Source organism: Sapajus apella, unplaced genomic scaffold (genome assembly GCF_009761245.1).
Source record: "Sapajus apella isolate SASKATOON/1434 unplaced genomic scaffold, GSC_monkey_1.0 scaffold25, whole genome shotgun sequence".
Lineage (NCBI taxonomy): Eukaryota > Metazoa > Chordata > Mammalia > Primates > Cebidae > Sapajus > Sapajus apella.
The window spans coordinates 17,605,782-17,626,035 of record NW_022436965.1 but is presented as its reverse complement, the minus strand read 5'-3'; the positions used below and the strand labels follow the sequence as shown (position 1 = coordinate 17,626,035).

Below are 20,254 nucleotides of genomic sequence, written 5' to 3'. Positions count from 1 at the left end.
AATTTTCCAGTGATTTTCGTAAAAGGTAGAGAAAGGACTGGGAATGCCAAGGAATAGAAAACGTGTGGTTATGTAGGTTTCTTCACATTACTGTTTTCTGTTGAAAATACTGCTGCTTACCTCATAGTACCTTCCCTCTTCTATAAGCCAAACAGCTTCAGACAACACTGTGAAATGTTCATGAAGCCTGCAGGCCCTGTTTTGGTGATGGCCAGGTTTGGCCTTCTTGTACTCATCTCTATCATCCTTCAGTGTCGACAGCCAGAAGACAGAGGGAAACTGTTACTATCACCAGTACTGAGGATAGAGACAAAATAGGAGTAAACAGATGTTTGATGCTTCACTTTTCCCAGGGTGGACTTGGTGGACTTTGTGCAGACTCTGAATGCCACAGCCATGTTTCTGCCTCCACTCAATCACTCATTTATTCCTGTTTTTATTTCTCTGTGGTGATCTGACAGGTCAAAGATTTTATAAATTCAGAGCTCCTAGCACAGTTGTATTCTTCAGAGGACCAAAATACTCTGATGGAGGAATCTGCTGAGCAGGCTCAGCGCCGGGATGAAATGCTTCGAATGTACCAAGCCCTAAAAGAAGCCCTTGGGATAATTGGGGACATCAGCACTGCCACCGTGTCTACTCCGGCCCCACCTCCAGTGGATGACTCCTGGATACAGCACTCTCGCAGGTAAGAAGATGGCCCCACAACCCTTGATCCCTGCCATGCTTGTCCAATACCATTTTCTGAGAGTGCTTTCCTAAACCAAGATGGACTTACAGAAAAGGGGGAAAAGATATTTACATTTAGAAATAAAGATCAGATTATACTAACTCCCTTCAAGATGCAGCATGGTGCGTCCTCACAATGGAATGTTGTATAGTCACTAAAAAGAACAAGACAGTTCTATTAAGTCCCGAAATGAAAGATAATCCTGTTAATGAGAAGCCTTAAAAAAAGGAGGTTGTAGTCCAGGCACGGTGGCTCACGCCTATAATCCCAGCACTTTGGGACCCCAAGGCAAGCGGATCACCTGAGGTCGGGAGTTTGAGAACAGCCTGCCCAATGTAGTGGAACCCAATCTCTACTACAAATACAAAAATTAGCTGGGTGTTGTAGCGCATGCCTGTAATCCCAGCTACTCAGGAGGCTGAGGCAGAAGAATCGCTTGAACCAAGGAGGTGGAGGTTGCAGTGAGCTGAGATCTCACCATTGCACTCCAGCCTGGGCAACAGAGTGAGACTCTGTCTCAAAAAAAAAAACGGAGATTGTAGAACACTGAGTTCTATGGTATATAGAAGGCAATTTCTATATATAGATAAAATATATACACTTATACAAATGTAGAATACAGTTGAAAAGGATGCACAAGAAACATCCATGGTTACTTCAACAGAGTGAAGGAGTAGGGAGGGGAAAGTTTACTTTTCTCCATTCATCCTTTTATACGTTTGACTTTCATAATATGAATCTGACTTATTCAGTCAAAAAATAATTTTTAAAAAGCAGTCAGGAAGTTACAAAACTTTTTAGAGATTAATTCAGACAGAAAGGAGTGAGAAAATCATGATTTGTCTTTTTCTTCAGGTCACCTCCTCCAAGCCCCACAACCCAAAGGAGGCCAACACTAAGCGCTCCCCTCACAAGGCCCACATCTGGCCGAGGACCCGCTCCTGCCATTCCCTCCCCAGGACCCCACTCTGGGGCTCCCCCAGTCCCATTCCGTCCAGGCCCATTACCTCCTTTCCCCAGCAGCAGTGACTCCTTTGGAGCCCCTCCACAAGTTCCATCTCGACCCACGAGGGCCCCGCCCAGTGTCCCAAGGTAAGGCACGGAGCAGAAATTGGTGGGGGTGCACCTTGGTTCTCTTCTCGTAGAATGACAGACAAAATTTATTTGAAAGAGAAAATTGCAAAGATCTTATCGTATGTGTTTGCAATTTTCACACTGAAGTGGGACTGTAGGAAAATTGCCAACCCTGTTATGCCATTTAAAAATCACTTGTGATCATTAAAATTTCTCATTTATCAATTGGCACAAACCAAATAGGACTAAAGAACACTGGGTCCCAGTGAATGACATTTTGGCAGCTGTTGGGAGAACTTGATGGAGGGCTTTGAAACAAAAGTTCTACGGAGGATTGTAGCAAGCTGTGTGTTCCACAGGTCATGAGAGTTTCATGGACTAAGGCTTTGCCTTCTCCATTACCAAAAGAATTCCAGAAAACCACTGACATAAAGAATCTTATCCATTTGCCTTCTGAACTGTGATCCTTATACCCAATTTTACCAATTTTCATATAAGCTGAATAAATCTGGCTGATTGATCTGCATTAAAAAAAAAAACTACACGTAGAAATTTTAACATAGGCATAATTGCTGTGTATAGTCTCTAATCATATATAAGATAGTTTATTGTACATTTAAATAATACATGTTGACAATTATAAGTAGATTTTCAGGCTTAATTGTGATACAATATAGTTAATAAATAATGGACCTAGAAACATACATAGTTGGAGCTGTAGTCTCACCTTTATACTCATACAGTCAAAATATACATAATGAATATAATCAGAAATTTTTAAGATATAAAGTACTAAGGTTTTTCCCCCTCAAAATCAGAAGTATAAATAGCAAAGAATATTAGCCCATACATAAAGTTAATTTTTTAAAATTCAATTCAGAGATTTAAAATATATATATACTCCATGAAGGAAAATCTGCTGTATACATACCATAAAAACAGATGTGACTTCTACCCACCCCTGAAGCCTGAGCCACCTCACCAATTGATTGTGGCACTTATGTTTTATTTTGATCTTCAGGTTGTTGAGTGTAATGAAGAGAAGGGGGATCTTAAACTAGTACACACAGGGTGGTGCAGCAAGAACAAGCAGGAGATTTGCAGTCAGAAGACCTGAGTTACTGAAGGTCTTGGGCACCTCATTAACTCTGAGACAAGAGTTCTTTATCTGTGAAACAGGGAGAATTCAGTAAGGTTGTTGCCTAGATCGTATGACATGAGGTATTTGAAAGAGTTTGAAACACTGTAAAGAACACAGCTGTTACCCCTGTTATCATTTTGGTTCTAAGCAAAGAGGACATATATATTCTCAATCCAATTTTTTTTCTCTAAATTCAATAGACTTGGCTTGTAATTTATTTGGAATGGTGCTAAATTTCTAGTAGTAATGGTAACAGTAATAGCCAACATTTATTGTGCTCTCAATGTTACTAGGCATTGCCCTAAGAACTTTGTATATACATTTTTGTTTAAAGCTCACAACAAATAGGTTATTATCCACATTTTACAGATGAGGTAGTGAGGTTAAACAACTTGTCCAAGGCTGCTCAGCCAGTCCCTACTGGAACTGGACTTTAATCCCATGCAGTCTGCTTCCAGAGCCATTTCCCAACTATGACCCCAGGGTTTCTCAACCTCATCCGTACTGACATTTTTGTTGTGGAGTCTGTCCTGTGTATTATAAGGCAGCGTCCCTTGCCTCTACCCTCTAGATTTCAGTTGCACTCCCCCAGTTGTGACCACTAAAAATATCTGTAGACACTGCCAGTGTCTCTTAGGGAAGTAAAATTCCCCTCCACATGAGAACCACTGGACTGTAGTGTTCAAAAGAATTCCCTTCCATGTGAAAAGCATGAATTTCAGCATTTAGCCTTGTTACAAGCAAGATCCAATTTATTATTTTAGAAAATCTCAAATTGACTGGGAAAGTGTCTGCCATTGTACCAGGAAGGTATTGAGGCCATTGGAAGAGGAAGAGTTGAGAGTGGGAAGGCTGGAGTCCCATGCAGGAGCTACTTTTGTCTGTCTAGCTATGAGAAGAAACCAGAGCAACCTGGTAGTGCCTGTCCTCGATAATGAACATGCATGTTATGCCTACTTGCTTGACTGCTTTACCTGTGGGTTTCCAATGAGCTGGCTTGCCAGTACCCTTCAGAAAAATCAACTTTTGAATGCTAAGCTGACTTGTTAAGCAGGGTGGGGTTGCTGTTGGTATTTTCCAGCTCACACACGTAAGACAGCCGGACGAGAATGAGTAGCCTGAGCTGGATGGCCAGTGCATGGGCAGCAGGATTTAATGAGATTGCACTGGGGAATTTATAGGATGACAGTTGCCTTATTTGAAATTTCTAGAATACTCTCAAGTTAGAACCAGACTTTACTTGATCTGACCATGCAGAGAGTCCCAAATTTAAAACAGAAATGAGAGTACAGGATTAAAAAGGAAAGTTGGTTGTTTTGTGCTGAGCCTTCAAGTTTCTGTGCCAGTTCAGCACTTTGGGAGGGAAATCCTGGGAAAGGGCACAGGGGGTGGTCACCTGAGAGAGCAAGAAAGACTGTCAGGATCCCCATGCCTGTTAAATCCAGCTTTAGATGGGGAGTTCTGACCACATAAAGTCTGTTTTTAATAAAAGTTAGAGCAGGGATCCTACCAAATACAAGTCAGAAATGGGGTTTAAGATTTCAAAAAACGAAAGGAGAAAAAGAAAGGAAGAGAGAATGAGAGAAAGAAAAAAATCAAGGGAAGCGGTCGTTGAAACTTTACCTTATTCTATTTGTTTAATATATTCTATTTCCCCTCTGTGATTTGCCTCCATTTTCTCTATCAGAAACTTAGAAAGTCGAAATGCCATTATCCATCATCTCTAGGAAAATAACCCTTTGCTTTCAGAGAAGGAAGTTTGATATTTTTTTCAAGTTTTTTACTTTCTAAGGGCCCTTTCTCCTCTTTTATCTGAAACTGGAAACCTATAACATGACAAGACAGCACAAAAGGTGTCCCTCCAGCTCCCTGTTGGGCTTTAATATTACAAAGGCAATAACTGAACTTTTAGAGACAAGAGATTCTGCCATTCGGCATGTGCTTGTGCATAGTTTCCTTCTGGATAATTCACGACTTCATTAGCAAGTTATGATCTTGACTTTTAAGAGCATATATATTTTTATGTTAACCCCATTCAAAGGTAATCAAAGCACTTGCAATTGTACAGAAACCATGAGTGTTCTGCTTTCAAAAAATATATATTATTGTATCTTTCCATTCCAATATAAAAGGAGAGAAAGGAGAGAAGTGGTGGAGTCATTTTTGGCCTAGCTTTTCTCAGCTGCTGAAGCTGTTCTGGTTTATGTGCATGGAGCCTTTCGGTGCGGGAGCTGGAAATATTGCAAACTACATGCCTGTTTTAATTAATTCCACTTGAACTAGAGAAGCGTCTCTATCCCAAAGAGACTCACTAGTATGTATGCTTCTGTCATTAGTAAGTTGAGTATACACAAATCAGTGATTTGTGGAACATTTTCTATTGCCAAAATATCTGGATTGTTCCCTCCCTTCTCACCTCCACTCAACTTCTCTGAAGGGGCTAAACGCTGTTTGAAAATCCAAGCCGGTGTGTATTTACTTAGCAAGATGATCTTAAACAGACATCACCACCTCTTTAGGGTCCCTGTTCTCTTAATTGAAGATCGTGATCTTCATCAGACATTAACTTTAGAGCTGATGTAACTACTTTCAGATATAGGGTCTTAAAATTAGTTAATTGGGAATCACAGCCTTTGACATTAACAGAACAAATTAACTGAATCCGAGTGTGTTTTTCCTGGCAATAACTCACTCTGGCATTATTTCACTCATTTGTCTTCTTCCCTTTCCTTGGACTAAGCTATTTTGCAATGGTCAAAAGGGGATAAGGGTGGGAGGAAGGGTCTCCAACCAAAGAAGAAGAAACTTTTTTTTAACCTCATCACTCAATATTCCAAGCTAAACAAAAGTTGAAAAATATAAGTATTTTTTTCACTACCCTTGTTCACCAAGTATGATAGTGTCTCTTTAAAAAGACAAAACTGAATCATGCAAAAGGATTTGGCTTTTACTCCAGCTTATCAACATGACATAAACACAACATGGAAACCAAGAACCAAGAAATGCTCCCTTGAAGGAGTCTCTGGTGAGCCCCGTAGGGAAGCTGATATCCCACCCCTCACGGACAGCCCCAGAGTAGCATCAGGATTATCCCAGTGTCTCACTCATGCCCACCCCAGGACTTAGGTGGTTTCCTTGACTTTATTTGGCACATTTAAAGAGTTTCATCATAATCCCACATTTTCAGTAATTTATTACAAATTGACCATGCCAGAAGATTTATAAATCATTCTACATAGGCAATCAATACACACACATTCTTTTCTTTACAAAGATAAAAGCCATTTAATCCTTAAAATTTAGCCTAATTTTGTTTTAAATGTTTGACCTTGATGGCCTGCAGTGCTATAATTCTTTTTTACATATTTTATATATTGTTATAATTGACAATTAACATAAAGTCCCTTTCACTGAGGGATAAGATCTCCTTGTTTTGTTTTGTTTTGTTTAGACAGTCCCCCAAATTTTGAGTAAGGACAAATTCACTATTCTTATTAGTGTGTCTTTGAATCCCTTACATCAAGGTTTGGTGCCATGAAGGATGAAGCTGCTGAGCCCTGAAGTCGTGGGCTAAGGGTACATGGACAACTTACGTGACTAGTCTGTGTCTGATTCCCCTGCAGTCATGTACTGGAAACCTCCTGACTTACTCTCTCCTCAGCAGCCCTCTAAAAGTCTGACTTCTTTTAGCAGCTGAATGTCATTTGGACAAATGAGGAACTCATCTTGTGATTTCTGATGTCAGCCAGGAGCTTTCTATTTTTCTCACCATCCTCCTCTTTTAAAAAACAAATAAACAAATTTATCATTAGGCATTCTGATTTTTCAGGGAACAGTTTTTATTTTTAGCAACTGGATTTAACAGCAAGGAAAGATTTTTTTAATATAATTACTAAGAATAGAAACAACTTTGAGATGTTCTTTTTGATTCTTATTATTTAAGACATCTCATTTGTTTTGAAGTCTCTAAATGTAATTAATCATTTGTTGCAGGTTTAATATGAGTTGTCATGATGCTTAATATACTTTAATGAAAATAGAATTTTGGCCACATGCTGTTCACTAAAGAAAACGTCCAATTTAATGTAAGTCCCTCAATTAAATATCCCATCAAAAGCCGCATTCCAATTTCACCATGATTCTGGCTGTAACACAATATTTCATTGGAATGAATCAATGGTTAATGTCAAAGTTTTTAATTCTTCAAGTCTTGGTTTCAATCTGGTTTAAGTGAAAGTAAAATTAGTTTGGTGGTTTCCTTCTTGAGCCTTGCAAACTTGAGTCTACTTTACACAAACATCTCCATCCTGCCACGGCTCGGATGATTGGCAGTCTGTTTAGGTGAGGCCCAGAAACAGAATGCAAGTGTGAAAGTCAGAATCTGGGAGTTTTGCAGATGTGTCAAGGTAGCCTTCAGATTGCCTCTCTGTTTTCAATGTGTCCCTTATCTCACTCTTCCAAACATCCTATGTTGCAAGAGGGCAAAAGGAAAAGGAAAATAAGAAAGGATCTACATGAGGCAAAGTACAAGGAACATAAATGCAGACAGGCAGCAGTAAATATAACAATATGCTGCTGTTAGCCCAGTGGTAACTGGCATTAAGCTAATCAAACTTCTTCCACATCCCATGACAAATAATAGCAAATAGCTCTGTCATTATTCTCTTTGGAGCTCTAAATTGTGAAACTTCACCCATTGCAGGGAAAGCCTTCCTGAGTTTCAGGGGACCCAGCCCTGCCCTGAGTTTCACCTGACTGATAGAGGAAGACAGCCAAGACAGGAGTCTGGCAGAAAAGCCACTGGCCAGTAAAAAATGCACAGTAAAGGATTATTATTCTTCCTGTGGCCAGTCAGCAGCAAATTGTCACCAGTTGGAATCTGCTGAATGTTCCTATATACAAGGAAGCAGATACAGACCTGTAGATGCCACACAAACTAGTACTTCTGTTTCATCGCTGTACTTTCTTGTTTCTCTCACTGTAAGAAAATAATGATTTTTACAGGGAAACCTTCACATTCAGACAGTTCTTTTTAGATACTGTAGTATGTTTTTAACGACTTCAATGATTCATGGCATGACATTGGTCATAGCTCTTTCACCTCTAAATTGGATCTAAGCAACAAATGAGAAGAAAGTACTACTGGTGGGTGGGGGAAGGGGCCTTCTTCATTCTTTCTTTGAAATATTAGAACAAAAAAAATTTTTTTTGAGGTGGAGTCTCTATTGCCCAGGCTGTAGTGCAGTGTCGTGATCTCAGCTCACTGCAACTTCTGCTTCTTGGGTTCGAGTGATTCTCCTGCCACAGCCTCCTAAGCAGCTGGGATTACAGGCATGCACCACCACATCCAGCTAATTTTTGTATTTTGAGTAGAGACAGGGTTTCACCATGTTGCCCAGGCTGGTCTCGAACTCCTGAACTCAGGTGATCCACCCGCTGTAGCCTCCCAAAGTGCTGGGATTACAGGCGTGAACCACCATGCCAGGCCTAGAAGCAAAATTTAAATAACATTTACTAGAGTTGCTTTAGCCGATAAAAGCCAGGAAATTAAAAATGAAAATATAAATGCTGTATCTTTCACTCTGAAACATGCCTTAAATGCCTACCTCCAGCAATACAAGGAAAACATTGAGGATTTAGCTGAGGGTTTGATGGCTTTTGCCTGCCTGTCATAACTTTATTGCTGCTCAAAGGTAAAATTTTAAAACACTCCACACTGAAATTAGCTTCCTATTGCCAATGTATTGTAAGTGTTCTCTGGGGGAACCTCTACACCCTTAAGTTGCCAAATTAAATCCATCTGGCTTACCAAATGCTGTTGCCAAAAGAATATTACACTTTTGGTGTGGCCAATATTTTAATTGTGGGGGATGGGAGGGCAGCGTTGAAAGGCATTGGATTTGAGAGAATTTACATGTGCACTGATGCCACATTATTTAAGTATTTACATCAAGTTTAGATCCCATGGCAACTTTGACCAAGAAAGAATTCCTACATAAGGCAAAAAGTCTAAAGGCACTAGGTATTTGGGCAGTCTCCTCATGGCACTTTTTTCCCTGTGGCTGCTTTTCAGGCATCACAGCCACACAACAGGCAAAACCACAAATAGCAAATGCTATGATTTCTGGAATTATTTTTTAACTATTCCTATAAGCACTAGGAAATGCCCACTCCTTTTTTCTGGTCGAAGTTATCAGCTCATGTGAATCAATTCCATCCAGATATCTGAAAATATGTTAAATCAAAATGGCAAGTAGCAAAATTCGCAATCACTCATAATCCATAGTAAGGTAGGGTCTTCCTAACTTCAGTTGCTTAGAGACATGTAAAGTTCCAAATATTGATAAAGTCAACTTTTTCTCCCAGTAGGAATTAATTTAAACCTGAAAACAGGAAAAGGTATACTCTTTTTAAATGTGTAAGTGAATATGAAATTTAGAAATAAGCCCCATTCCTTCCCTGCTTCTTTGGTAAAAGGGCTAATGTACCAACTAAGAAAGAGAATAAAAGAATAAAGATCTGGATAACCACAAACTAAATACACCACCACATGAGAATTCCTAAGCTTCTATGGTAATTTTGCAAACTAAGAGAAAATAAGACAGTATGAGAAGGCATTATGTGGCTTTGAATATGACTTGGGAAATGGTCTTATTTTACAATCAAATGTACCACTTGTTTTCACCATGAAAATATTAGCTGTATTTGGTTTAAGATTTTCATGAGGCAACATTTTCTAAATTTACTGTTGGTCTGTATACTTAAATATATAACATTCATTTGCAGTATTTCGTTTGTCTCAAAAGATTAGTGTATTTCTCATCTAGAATGAGACCTCTTGTGAGAATAGGATATGAGAAAGACTTTTAAAGGCATTTTGCAATCCAGAGAGTATGCAATGAAATTATTCCACTTGAGAATGGGTATTTATGTAAGATACATTCTGTACCATGTGTGTTTTTTAAGTTTACATTTGGATTATTCTCAAAGCCAATTTTAAGAGTGAATGAAATTTTTCCCTCAAGTAAATCTACCCTTAAGTATCATGCTCAAGGGCCTACACCAGAAAGTCTACCCAACTACTCTCATTATAATACCATTCACTGAGGAAAAGCTATAAAAACTCAGGAAAATGTCTACTTATTTTTTAAAACAACGCAAATTGCTTTTTGCTTCTCCGTAGTGTTGGAAAATATTTTAATGACTAAAATAATAAAACTTCATGTGAGGCAAATTCCACCTTAATTATTGCCTGTTGGGGTGGAAAAATTAAGGAAACATTAGTAAATGTGTTAACTAGAAAAACCACTCTAGTAATTTCCCGCCAAATACCTTGGTCTAAAGTCAAACTAAAATCTGTGCTCTGCATATGATTTGCATGAAAGCAGACTTAAATAGTTTTAGCTCTAACAATAGTACCACTTAGGACTAAAATGAATGGACCAGAGAAACCCCTGTGACTCATCAGTAGACTGTGATTTGCTTACTTAAATGTTCTATAGTTCAGTCTGGGAATCTTTAATAAGGGATGCTGATATAATTGCTTTATTCATTTTAATATTTCAAACACTCTAAATTACTCCATCACTATCTTATTAATGCCTGAAAACTCATACTTATATTGAAAATTCATTTTAAAGCACAACATCTTTGATAAAACACATTGAAATAGTGTTTCTGGTGTTTGCTTAAAACGTTGGAGTATGATTGATTACATCTAGTAGATTTCCCTTTTTTTCCTGGTATCTTTCTCTTCCAACTTAGGACCTTTTTGCCATATGTGGCTATTTGATGTATATTGTTCATTCACAGTCTTCTAGGTGACTAAAAAATGGAGTTATTCATGCCAATAATTATTACTACTGAATTGTTGTTCCAACATCTCCTTTTCTGCAGAGAAATAAGTTTCAGTAAAATATTCTAGAGGATTACAAGTAATCTTTGCAATTCATAAATACTTTCATAGGCTCCATTGCTATTTAGTTTTCAGTTAGAATGTTATTTTTGTCACTAAAGTTTGCATTTATATTTTTTTCTGTGGATGTCTTACCACTTATTAAAATTAAAATGCATCTTAAGGTGAAACATTATATACCTAGAATACTGAAGGTAGCACTGACCATTGTGTTTAGTTCAGAAAGCAATGCTGAATTGGAAAAGCAAACTTTTAAAATATTCCTCTTTACTGCATTCTCATTGCACCCTTCCTCTGTACCCTAGTCCTTCTGATTTCCCTTGTCTCTCAGATGATCCCTACACCAATTATACAGAACAGTCTTCCTCTAGTAACTTATATCGGACACCTGCCTGCTAGCTGTGTTTGGCAGGCCAGCAGGATGAGGTAATAATCAGAAGAAAATGTTCTGGTTTATTGGCCTCATCCACTTACAACATTATTCAAAACAGTTTTCTGTGGGTGAGAACAGAATTGCTTTGAGATCCCCTGGTCTAATGTTCTGTAGTAGTGAGGAGGAACAAAACTGTAAATTTTTTTGATCGCTTCTAGAATAATGGTAAGATAAATGATATCTGCTTGGCCCAGCCTTTCAGTAATGTTTACAGGCAGTTAGATGTATGTGAAAATGAGAGCCTTTCATTTATAAACATTTTGGCTTTATTCTTTCCGAGTCCAGCCGTCTTCTTAAGTACAGCCCTCCATGGTCAGTACAGCAGTGTTTTCCTAAAAGCATATTTTGTGAACAATTTCTCTGGGATGATGGTAGTTTTTGTAAGACAGATGCCTAAAAGACATACGGTTTTCATAGATTTTCCGTCTAGACTAGCTTTATTTAGTGACTTTGGTCTGAATTGGTCTAGTTAAAGTTTCTGTAGGAGCCTGTATAAAAATTTGAAATGTGAGCATACCATTAAGGTGTAAAACAAAAGTTTGACTTCTTGTTGGCAAGAGATTAAAATGGATTGGTTGAAAATTTCCTTCAGGTTAAGTAATTCTGATCATCGTATATGCCCACTCATCCATTCCACTCCCACAACACTGTCCAAAATGGAAAGGCTTACCCTAAAAATCCCATAACTGTTAAATTCATACACTCCTCACTGTTCCTGAGTAAATTCTTTGAGTTCCAGTTTGTGTGTGTGTGTGTGTGTGTGTTAGCATGTGTGTTAGAACGCTCTAATTCTTTCTGCAGACTCTTTACATGGCCCAGGGGACGTATGATTCGTTACCCTTTTAGCACCAATTTTTACAAACACAGCATTTCTCTCATTTAAAAAAAACCCTCTGACAAACCACTGAGTAGAAGCAACTGAACCTTTAGAAGTTTCATAGTGCCTTCAACCAACAATGAAAATTCTGTTTTTAAATGTGTTTTAAATTCCTGAGCCAGTGTCAAAGACTTGTTTAGAAACAATAAGACACTTTCAGAGGGAAAGAATTACATCTAGTCTTGCCCAGAAATCATCCTTTTGCTCCCTCTTTTGTAAGAGCTAATACTACAGACTAGTCCCAGCTTAACTGCATCAGAAAGAGGAGGCTCGTGGAAGGGAGGAAATGTGGGCCGTTCTGTCTCCACGAGTATCATCGCTTGGCTTCCTTGGCTTCTCACGAAGCATTTAATTGGACTTAGTCACATATTTGTTCACTGACATGGCAGCCTGCAAGGCACAATGCCTCTCTGTTTTTCTCTGTTAGCTTTAAAAAGTTTTGTTTTTAAAATTTGGGCTGTAAAGCATGTTAGAGCTCCTCCTGCTGGATTAAAAAAAATACACGGAATGATAATTTAATAAACGATAATTATTTTTCTTCATATTTACCACCTGGGCTAATAAAAGTGATGGAAGCCTATCATGTGGTGCACTTAAAACTGACCTTTTAATTCATCAGATATTAAGGTCAGGCAGAAAGAAAATGTTGGTGCTACACAACTCATCTCTGTCTTCAAATTCCTCATGCTCTTTTTAGTTGCTGTTGTTAAAAAAATAAAAGGAATAGGAAAGATTATTTTTCTATCAGTATTTCTAGTTACATAGTTACCCCAAATCACATACCCATGCTTGAAAGTTTCTTGCTGTCTCTCAGAAAGGGACAAAAAGTCTTTTCCATCTTCCCAAAGCAGAAATGAATTATACAGTTTTATGTAAAGATTCAAAGTGTTGCCTTTTTCCTCCCTATCCTTTCTTCTTTTTCCTTCTTCCTCCTGATTTCGTCCTCCTTCTCAGAAGTGGACACTTGCCTCTCCCAGTAGATAGTTCTCAGCGCCTCTTTCCAGCCTCTTCCTTCCCCTAAATGGTGGCAGTTGGCTTCTCCCTCTCCTGGTGCCTGGAGTGCAAGTGACGAGAAGGGTCAGAAAAAGGTTTACCCCATCCACCATCCGTGGGAGCAGGTTTCTAAAGCATGTAAGTTTCTGGAGATCTCTTTAGGAATAAGAAAGAAAGGAGGGGGGATGGAAGGGAGATAGGAGGGAAGGAGGAAAAGAGGGAAGAGGCAGGAAAGGAGAAACAGAGCAAAGGAAGGAAGAAAGGAGCAAAGGAAACAAAATCGCTTGTAAATCTCTGTAAAACCACTTCCTTTCTCTACATGCTTTCTCACACTCTGTCCCTCTTGCCTTCTGCTTCTCTGCATCTCTGTTAGCTCTTTCTTCCCCTCAGTTTATCTTGTCCGTGATATACTACAAAGGCCAAAATACTTAAAAGTTAATCTTGAAAGTAATGCTTTTTAGAAATTACTTTTTAATATAAGTAAGAATCCTCTATGTTTTCTGTTTCATGACTTTATTAGGACTTGGGACAAAACTAGTCATTTGGTATGTGTGATAAAGAATAAGACAACCCTTGATTCTCAAAATTCAGGACTTTCTGGCTTGCTTTCCTTTGCACGTACCTTTCCTATTCCTGGAATGCTAGTCCCCTTAACTTCCCTACTTTCTGGAAGTCCTTCCAAGCTCCCAGGCTCATTCCAACTCTAAGCTAGGATTCCAGGTGTTTCTGAAACTCCTGAAGCAACAATTCTGTCATAATCCTACTGTGCTCATAGTTAACTTGTCTCTCTCCATCTCATGAAGAAACTGCTTCTGGGCAGTGACTGTCTTTATTTCTGTATCTTTACCTCTTAACACCGTACCTAGCACATACGTAGGGCTTACTGAGGGGATGAAGGAATGTAAAATGAATTGATTTGCAAGCCACAGTCAAAATTTATTTTGGCGCTAGCCTGATACTTATCTTAAAAGCCAATTTAGACATACTTTCTTGTTCTATTCTATTGAAAACTTGCCTGAGTGAATGTTGTAAAATTCTTTTTACAAATTATAAACTGAGCAAAGTTAATGTGGGCAAATCATTTTTTAGCTGCTTTTTTTTTGCCGCAACCATAATAGTGGGTATATTAGCACCATACCTATGGGTGAAATCCAAGTCAGATATGTAGGACAATGTAAAGAAAAGTGTGACAAAGCAGATTGTATTACCATTTATCTCAGAGGCTAATTTATACAGGATATTACCTGTTTGTATCATCAAAAAATTGTGAACTATTTTTTCCCTATGTTCTTATTTCAAATTCCATGAATTGATTCATATTTTCCCAATGACATACATTATAAAATCATGGGTTCATTTTCACAGGGGAAAGAAATGCTGGCTCTAATACACAGCAAGAATCATATTGGAGAATTCCTTAATTCCTTTAAATGGGCTCCAAGTTCTATGTTCTTTCCAGCATCTACTGTAAACTATTCTTGAACAGTATTGGCTCATTCTGTTACTAAAGCCAAAAAGTCCAAAAATATGCTGAATAGCACCCTATAGTATTTCTTACAGTAAATTATAAAATATTATCTTCCATATGGACAAAATCATGACTGTTACAGCATTATTCTGACTTTAGCCTGATACCTTCTAGGATGTAAAACCTGATTATTAAAAAATGCCCCAAATAAGAAGTAGAGTGCAAATACATTACTGAAATTTAAAAAACAATGTCCCAAACTTTGGTCTCTTAGAGCAGACATTCACAAAAATAAGTAGGGGCCCTGCATCACAGCTGCCTTTCCATTTTACCTAGAGGTGTGCTCCAACCCGATTTATCCTTGGGCCCATTCATACTCATTGATCTGCTTGGGACAGTGCTCTCAGCAGGTGCTGTGGAAAGCTATAAGAGGTATAGGAGTGATATCATTTCATAGACGGTTTTGAATATTGTTCAGATGATAATATATACATACACATCTCAAACTTCAAAAAAATGATGGAAGTGTTAAATAATTCAAGAGGGTCATCGAATAGTAAGGCATTCCAATTCCTAAAAATAAAGAAAATGGTTTTTGTAGATGAAATACTTCATTTTTTTTATATCATAAATAAGTTAAAAAATGGTAGACAAGTTGATATCAAATTCTACTGGCCCTTAGAAACCTGGGATGTATAACTCTCCCATGATCCTAGATGTATGTAAACTGAATTTTGAGAGGGTTATATTTTAAACTTTCAATTATATTTAATAAGTAAAACTTGTAGTATAAAAGAAGCTACTGCATATGCTTTTTATGCAAATAACTACCATTTTAAGCAGATATCTTCTCTAAAAATGTTGAGTCTTTGTATATCTTTTTGAAGGCTTTCTTTTAATTTGGGTCCACCTAATTAATTATGTTGGACTTCAGACCTACCCTCTCCAAAGATTAGAATTTGGAATGCACATTTAGAGATCCTTGCCTTCTATTTATTTTCATAAGCAAATACAAGCTTCCCCAAGCAAGTAGTAGTTACTCTTCTGGTAATGACTAACAACAACAACAAACACTATAGTACAGTAATTTGGTCTTTACAACATAAGGCTAAAACTGCTTTCACTCGTGCTTAAGTCTAATTCCCAAAGGTATCGAAGTGTTTCTACAACCATTTCTTCATCCTTCTTAAGATTTTCCAGCACTTTCTTTTTTTGTTTTCACTTTATCTGGCAAGTAAATTGAATTGCTAATAAAGCAAAGTAATTTTTTTTTTTTTTTTTTTTTTTTTTTACTACTGAACATCCCAAGACCAGCAGCATTTGGGAACTTGTTAGAAATAACCCACACCATTAGAAAGAAACTCTGGGGGTGGGGGGAGCCCACCCAGAAACCTATGTTTTAAAAAGGTTTCTAGGGAATTCTGATGCAAGGTCCAGTTTGAGAACCATTGCCTAGAGCATATCAATCTAACTGCCCAATAGAAAGAATTCTGCACTGGAAGTCATGAGATCTTAGTGCAAGCATACGAAAGGAAGAAGACTGAGCGACATAGAACCATTCTGGCTTACACATTTACTAGTCAGATAATTCCTACTTCCCAACCTAAGGAGAAATAATGGCAGGGACAGAAAGACCAATCCATTTCACAAATCAGTATTATGCTACCTGGAAGCAAGTAGCTAGAGGAAAGGTGGTTTACATACCCACCCTGCAAACTGATGCACCTAAGCAGTTTGCCCTATTGAGGTCTTCCTTAACTCCTGTTAAAATGGTGCCTCATGTCATGAACACTCAGGACCAGCTAATCCAAAGAAGAGCAGTTTAAATTTTAGTTCTTCTATTCTTAAAATACATTTTAGTTTTTCTATTCTTAAAAGACAATAAAATAAGGCAAGAAAACAATGATGCATGCTTCTCTCTTATCAGTAAAGCCAGTTTCTCCCCCACAATGCCACCCACTCTGCATGAGCATTTGACTTTCTGACAAAATTTGTCATTGTTCAAGGTCTATCCCTGCAGCTACAAATACAACTTCAAGTATTACATCTTTCCCTTTGATTCGAAAGCAGAAACATGGCTCTTCTATGTAACCATAAACTGCCCACATATAACACAGTGTTTCAATAAACACTAAGTGATACAAGATGCTCCATTTTAATATAATGCCTTACTTAACGAAGCCCATCACTAAACAAAGTGAGGAAAATCTGGTACAAAACAATAACTGCTTTCCCCAAAGTTATTGTGAGGTGAATGTCTTGTGAGGTGAATGCCTTGTGAGATGAATGCCTTTGGAAAGTCTTTGAATGGTTAGGAACCGAACTAATGAAATGAATTTTAACAGTAAACTTTAAATGTTTTCTGGTGTTAAAGTTGGCAAACATCTTAGCATTGCCTATCAAGAAAATTCACCCTGAATTGCTTTCTAGTAGAGTGGTACATACAGATTTTTGTTGCTATTGTTTTAGAAAAAAATAAATCAAATGCTTATTTCTTCCACAAGTGTTAGTGAGGAGCTCTTTAGGATTTTTATTTGCTAAGTACATATATGGGTTCCTTTAACTGAAACTAGGCATATTTCTAAGATATCATAGTTACTCTGAGAGAACATGAACATTTTGTCTTTTATTCTTTTAATTATTAATTCACCATCTAGCTGTGTAGTACCTATTAAATGCAAGTCCTTAGGGACATCCTTAAAGAGCTCATAATAAATAAGTGATCCTGATTGATTAGAAAAAAACAGTACTCAGAACCACAGGTCATGCTAAGTTATGGGATATGGTAGTGAAGAAGACTAACAATAGACCTGGCACATGGCAGAACCATATGTTCTCCTTGTCTCTTGTCTTGACTTCTTTCTGTAATTGCCTACTACTATGGTCCTCTTGTCCCAGCCACATGGTCCAAGAATTAAAGCAGAGACTAATGAGAATTTACTGTGCCATAATAGTATTTAAATATTTCTATTTTCTATCCCCACCATTGAATTCTTCCCTTCAGTAGCCATCATTTAAGTTCTAGTTTCACTCACTATAGACTTACATTCCCTTACAACTTCTAAGTTTTACATACAGTGGTTACAATCACGTTTGCCATTACTTTGACCACACTATTGTATTTTCACACTTCCCAGAGTATATTCTCAGACTCTGAATTACAAATGTTTACCCCATTTTTCCACTTAAAATGGAATACCATAGTAAAGCTACTTGCATATTTGTTTTATTCTACTTATCTTCCGTACTGAATAGATGCTGAGCTCTTTAAAGTCATGTAGCATGAGGTAGTCCACATATTAGATGCTCAATAATGTATGAAATATATAACTGGAAGTCTTGTTATAGATCATCTAGTCTGAGTCTCCTGTATCACAGATGAGAAAACTTCTGCCTAGAGAAGTTTAATGGGTTAATGATTGTACGATTTGGCAATTGGAGCTAGAATCTACATCTTCTGACTTCTGATCCAGGACTCTTTCTATGTAAACATAGTACCTCAAACATAAGCTTCAGACATGCCTTAAAAGTGTAGCATCCTTGACCTCACTAGACCTACTCACCTTGATCTAGCCTAGAATCTAGCCTGGCTAAACATCTTGTTTAGGCACTTTTCAGTCATTTTTTCATTTGTCCATTATTCAGCAAATAGGTAACCACTGCTTTCTATTCACATTGTACCAAATGCTGAATACACAGAATAATGCAAAATATGTGGCTTCTTTTGTTAACGAATTTTGAATCTATATGGGGGACACTGGTAATAATCTAGTAAATAAATACATAATCACAAACAGGGTTACATGCTGTGAAAGACACAAGCATGAAGTGATAGAGAAAGGCAGAGGAAGTGGGGAAAACTATGGGATGGTCCAGAAGGACTGAGAAATAACAGTTAAGTCAAGAACAAAAGGATCAAAGAGAAGTCAGTTTCATTCTTCTCTCTTGGCTACAAGCCTTGGTCCAAGCTATCACATATGCATGAAACGATTTCCAATCCATCATGCCATGCTGCATCCTACTTCTCACTGAATTTGTAGTCTAAAATCAACTTTTTTTTCTAATGAAATCCCCTAATTAATTCCATTATCAAAACTTCTGGTAGAATTTCTCTCCTTAAATTTCAAATTCTGGCCAATTCTCTCCTCCCATCAGTCAACTGGTTAATTGCTAATAATATACTTCCATAGGTTACACAATTATCTGTCAAACTCCCTGAGGGTAGGGGGGCTTATTATTTGGTATTTATTCCAAATACCTACTGAGGAACTGAGCAGATACTTTAGAGTCACCAAGGATCTCAATCCTACATGTCACTTTAGCCTTTTTTTTTTTTTTGCCATGGCTATGATTTACTCACAGAAATCCTTGTATTTATAAGACCAATGATATCACAAGCATTCACTAGTTATTTCTCGATTCTAGGAGGAACTTTCATTCATTCAGCTGTCAAACATTCAGTGACTGAATGACAAGCAGTGAGCTAGACACTACAGTTACATGAAGATGATTAAGACACAGCTCATTTCTAATCAGTGAAGATAACACATAAACCTAATTAGAGCTCAGTGGTTCAGTGTGATGACTAATAATAGAGATTTGTTGAGATGCTGTAGAAACAGCTGTATCAGGAGAGGGTAAAGCAGGTCAAAGAAGGCTTCACTGAAGTGAGTCTTGAATGATTGACTGGCAGTCCCAGAAGATGACCAAAAGGACATTAGAATGTAATTGCATGTAACACCATGCCAAACACTGTATGAAACAAGTTAAGTGGGTGTGACCTGTGGCCTTCAGAAAGTTCATATCAAAGAAGAAAATTATGCAGATTCAAGATTCAGGACATAAGAACAAATATGGCCATTTTAAATGAAAATGGAGCTGGGTACCATGGCTCACAACTGTAATTTCAGTGCTTTGCACCTCCCCAAAGAAAGCTTTCCTTTAAAGCCTCTTAAACATTTTTCAGGTGCATGAGGTAAAAGGAACTCTACTAATATCTATGAGTTTGTGTTTGTATAGTTAATATTTTCACCATTAATCAACAGTATCTCTTCTGCTTTGATTTTTCTTTGATCTTGTAATTTAATTTTATAGCTCCATGATTTTTAAACAACATTTCATAATTGCTTTCTTAAATTTTTCTAACTTCACTTCTTCATACCTGAGAAATGACATTCAATTTGATCAATTTAGAATTTCTAATACAGAAGAAAATTTCATGACTCTAATTCCAGAAGGAATCTTTCTGAAAATCAGTTGCAGAGTTTTACCAAAAAGAAACATTTCCATTTCTAGACTTTGTCAAATGTGGTGGGGGGTATAAAAATGTCAAATTTGGGGGAGTATAAAAATGACTACCCGCCGGGCGCGGTGGCTCACGCCTGTAATCCCAGCACTTTGGGAGGCCGAGGCGGGTGGATCATGAGGTCAAGAGATCGAGACCATCCTGGTCAACACGGTGAAACCCCGTCTCTACTAAAAATACAAAACATTAGCTGGGCATGGTGGCGTGTCCCTGTAATCCCAGCTACTCAGGAGGTTGAGGCAGGAGAATTGCCTGAACCCGGGAGGCGGAGGTTGCGGTGAGCCGAGATCGCGCCATTGCACTCCAGCCTGAGTAACA

At 37.9% G+C, this 20,254-nt stretch overlaps 2 protein-coding genes and 1 long non-coding RNA gene across 12 annotated transcripts in view; 1 reads left to right on the top strand and 2 right to left on the bottom strand.

The window, feature by feature from the left end:
• DNM3 (dynamin 3) overlaps window positions 1-20,254 on the top strand; it is a 549,446-nt gene that overhangs the window by 517,750 nt on the left and 11,442 nt on the right. For 6 of the 8 annotated variants that reach the window (XM_032291679.1, XM_032291682.1, XM_032291676.1 and 3 more), the window contains 2 exons: window positions 462-688; window positions 1,586-1,822. In XM_032291679.1, coding sequence (XP_032147570.1) covers window positions 462-688; window positions 1,586-1,822 — 464 coding nt within the window. Of the gene's footprint in view, window positions 1-461; window positions 689-1,585; window positions 1,823-6,469; window positions 6,736-20,254 lie in introns of those variants that run through there. The other 2 variants (XM_032291683.1, XM_032291680.1) reach the window with 1 other exon arrangement.
• Window positions 2,382-8,354, bottom strand: LOC116560318. Its single transcript, XR_004272909.1, has 3 exons — window positions 8,333-8,354; window positions 7,864-7,923; window positions 2,382-7,411 (listed from the first exon to the last, which is right to left on the bottom strand). It is a non-coding gene; the product is annotated as an uncharacterized LOC116560318 (long non-coding RNA).
• PIGC (phosphatidylinositol glycan anchor biosynthesis class C) overlaps window positions 8,396-20,254 on the bottom strand; it is a 44,020-nt gene continuing 32,161 nt past the window's right edge. The window contains exons 2-3 of one of the 3 annotated variants that reach the window (XR_004272904.1): window positions 12,775-15,204; window positions 8,396-8,432 (exon numbers count right to left, since the gene is read on the bottom strand). The gene's annotated coding sequence lies outside the window, so the exon portion shown is untranslated. Of the gene's footprint in view, window positions 8,433-9,247; window positions 15,205-20,254 lie in introns of those variants that run through there. The other 2 variants (XR_004272905.1, XR_004272903.1) reach the window with 2 other exon arrangements.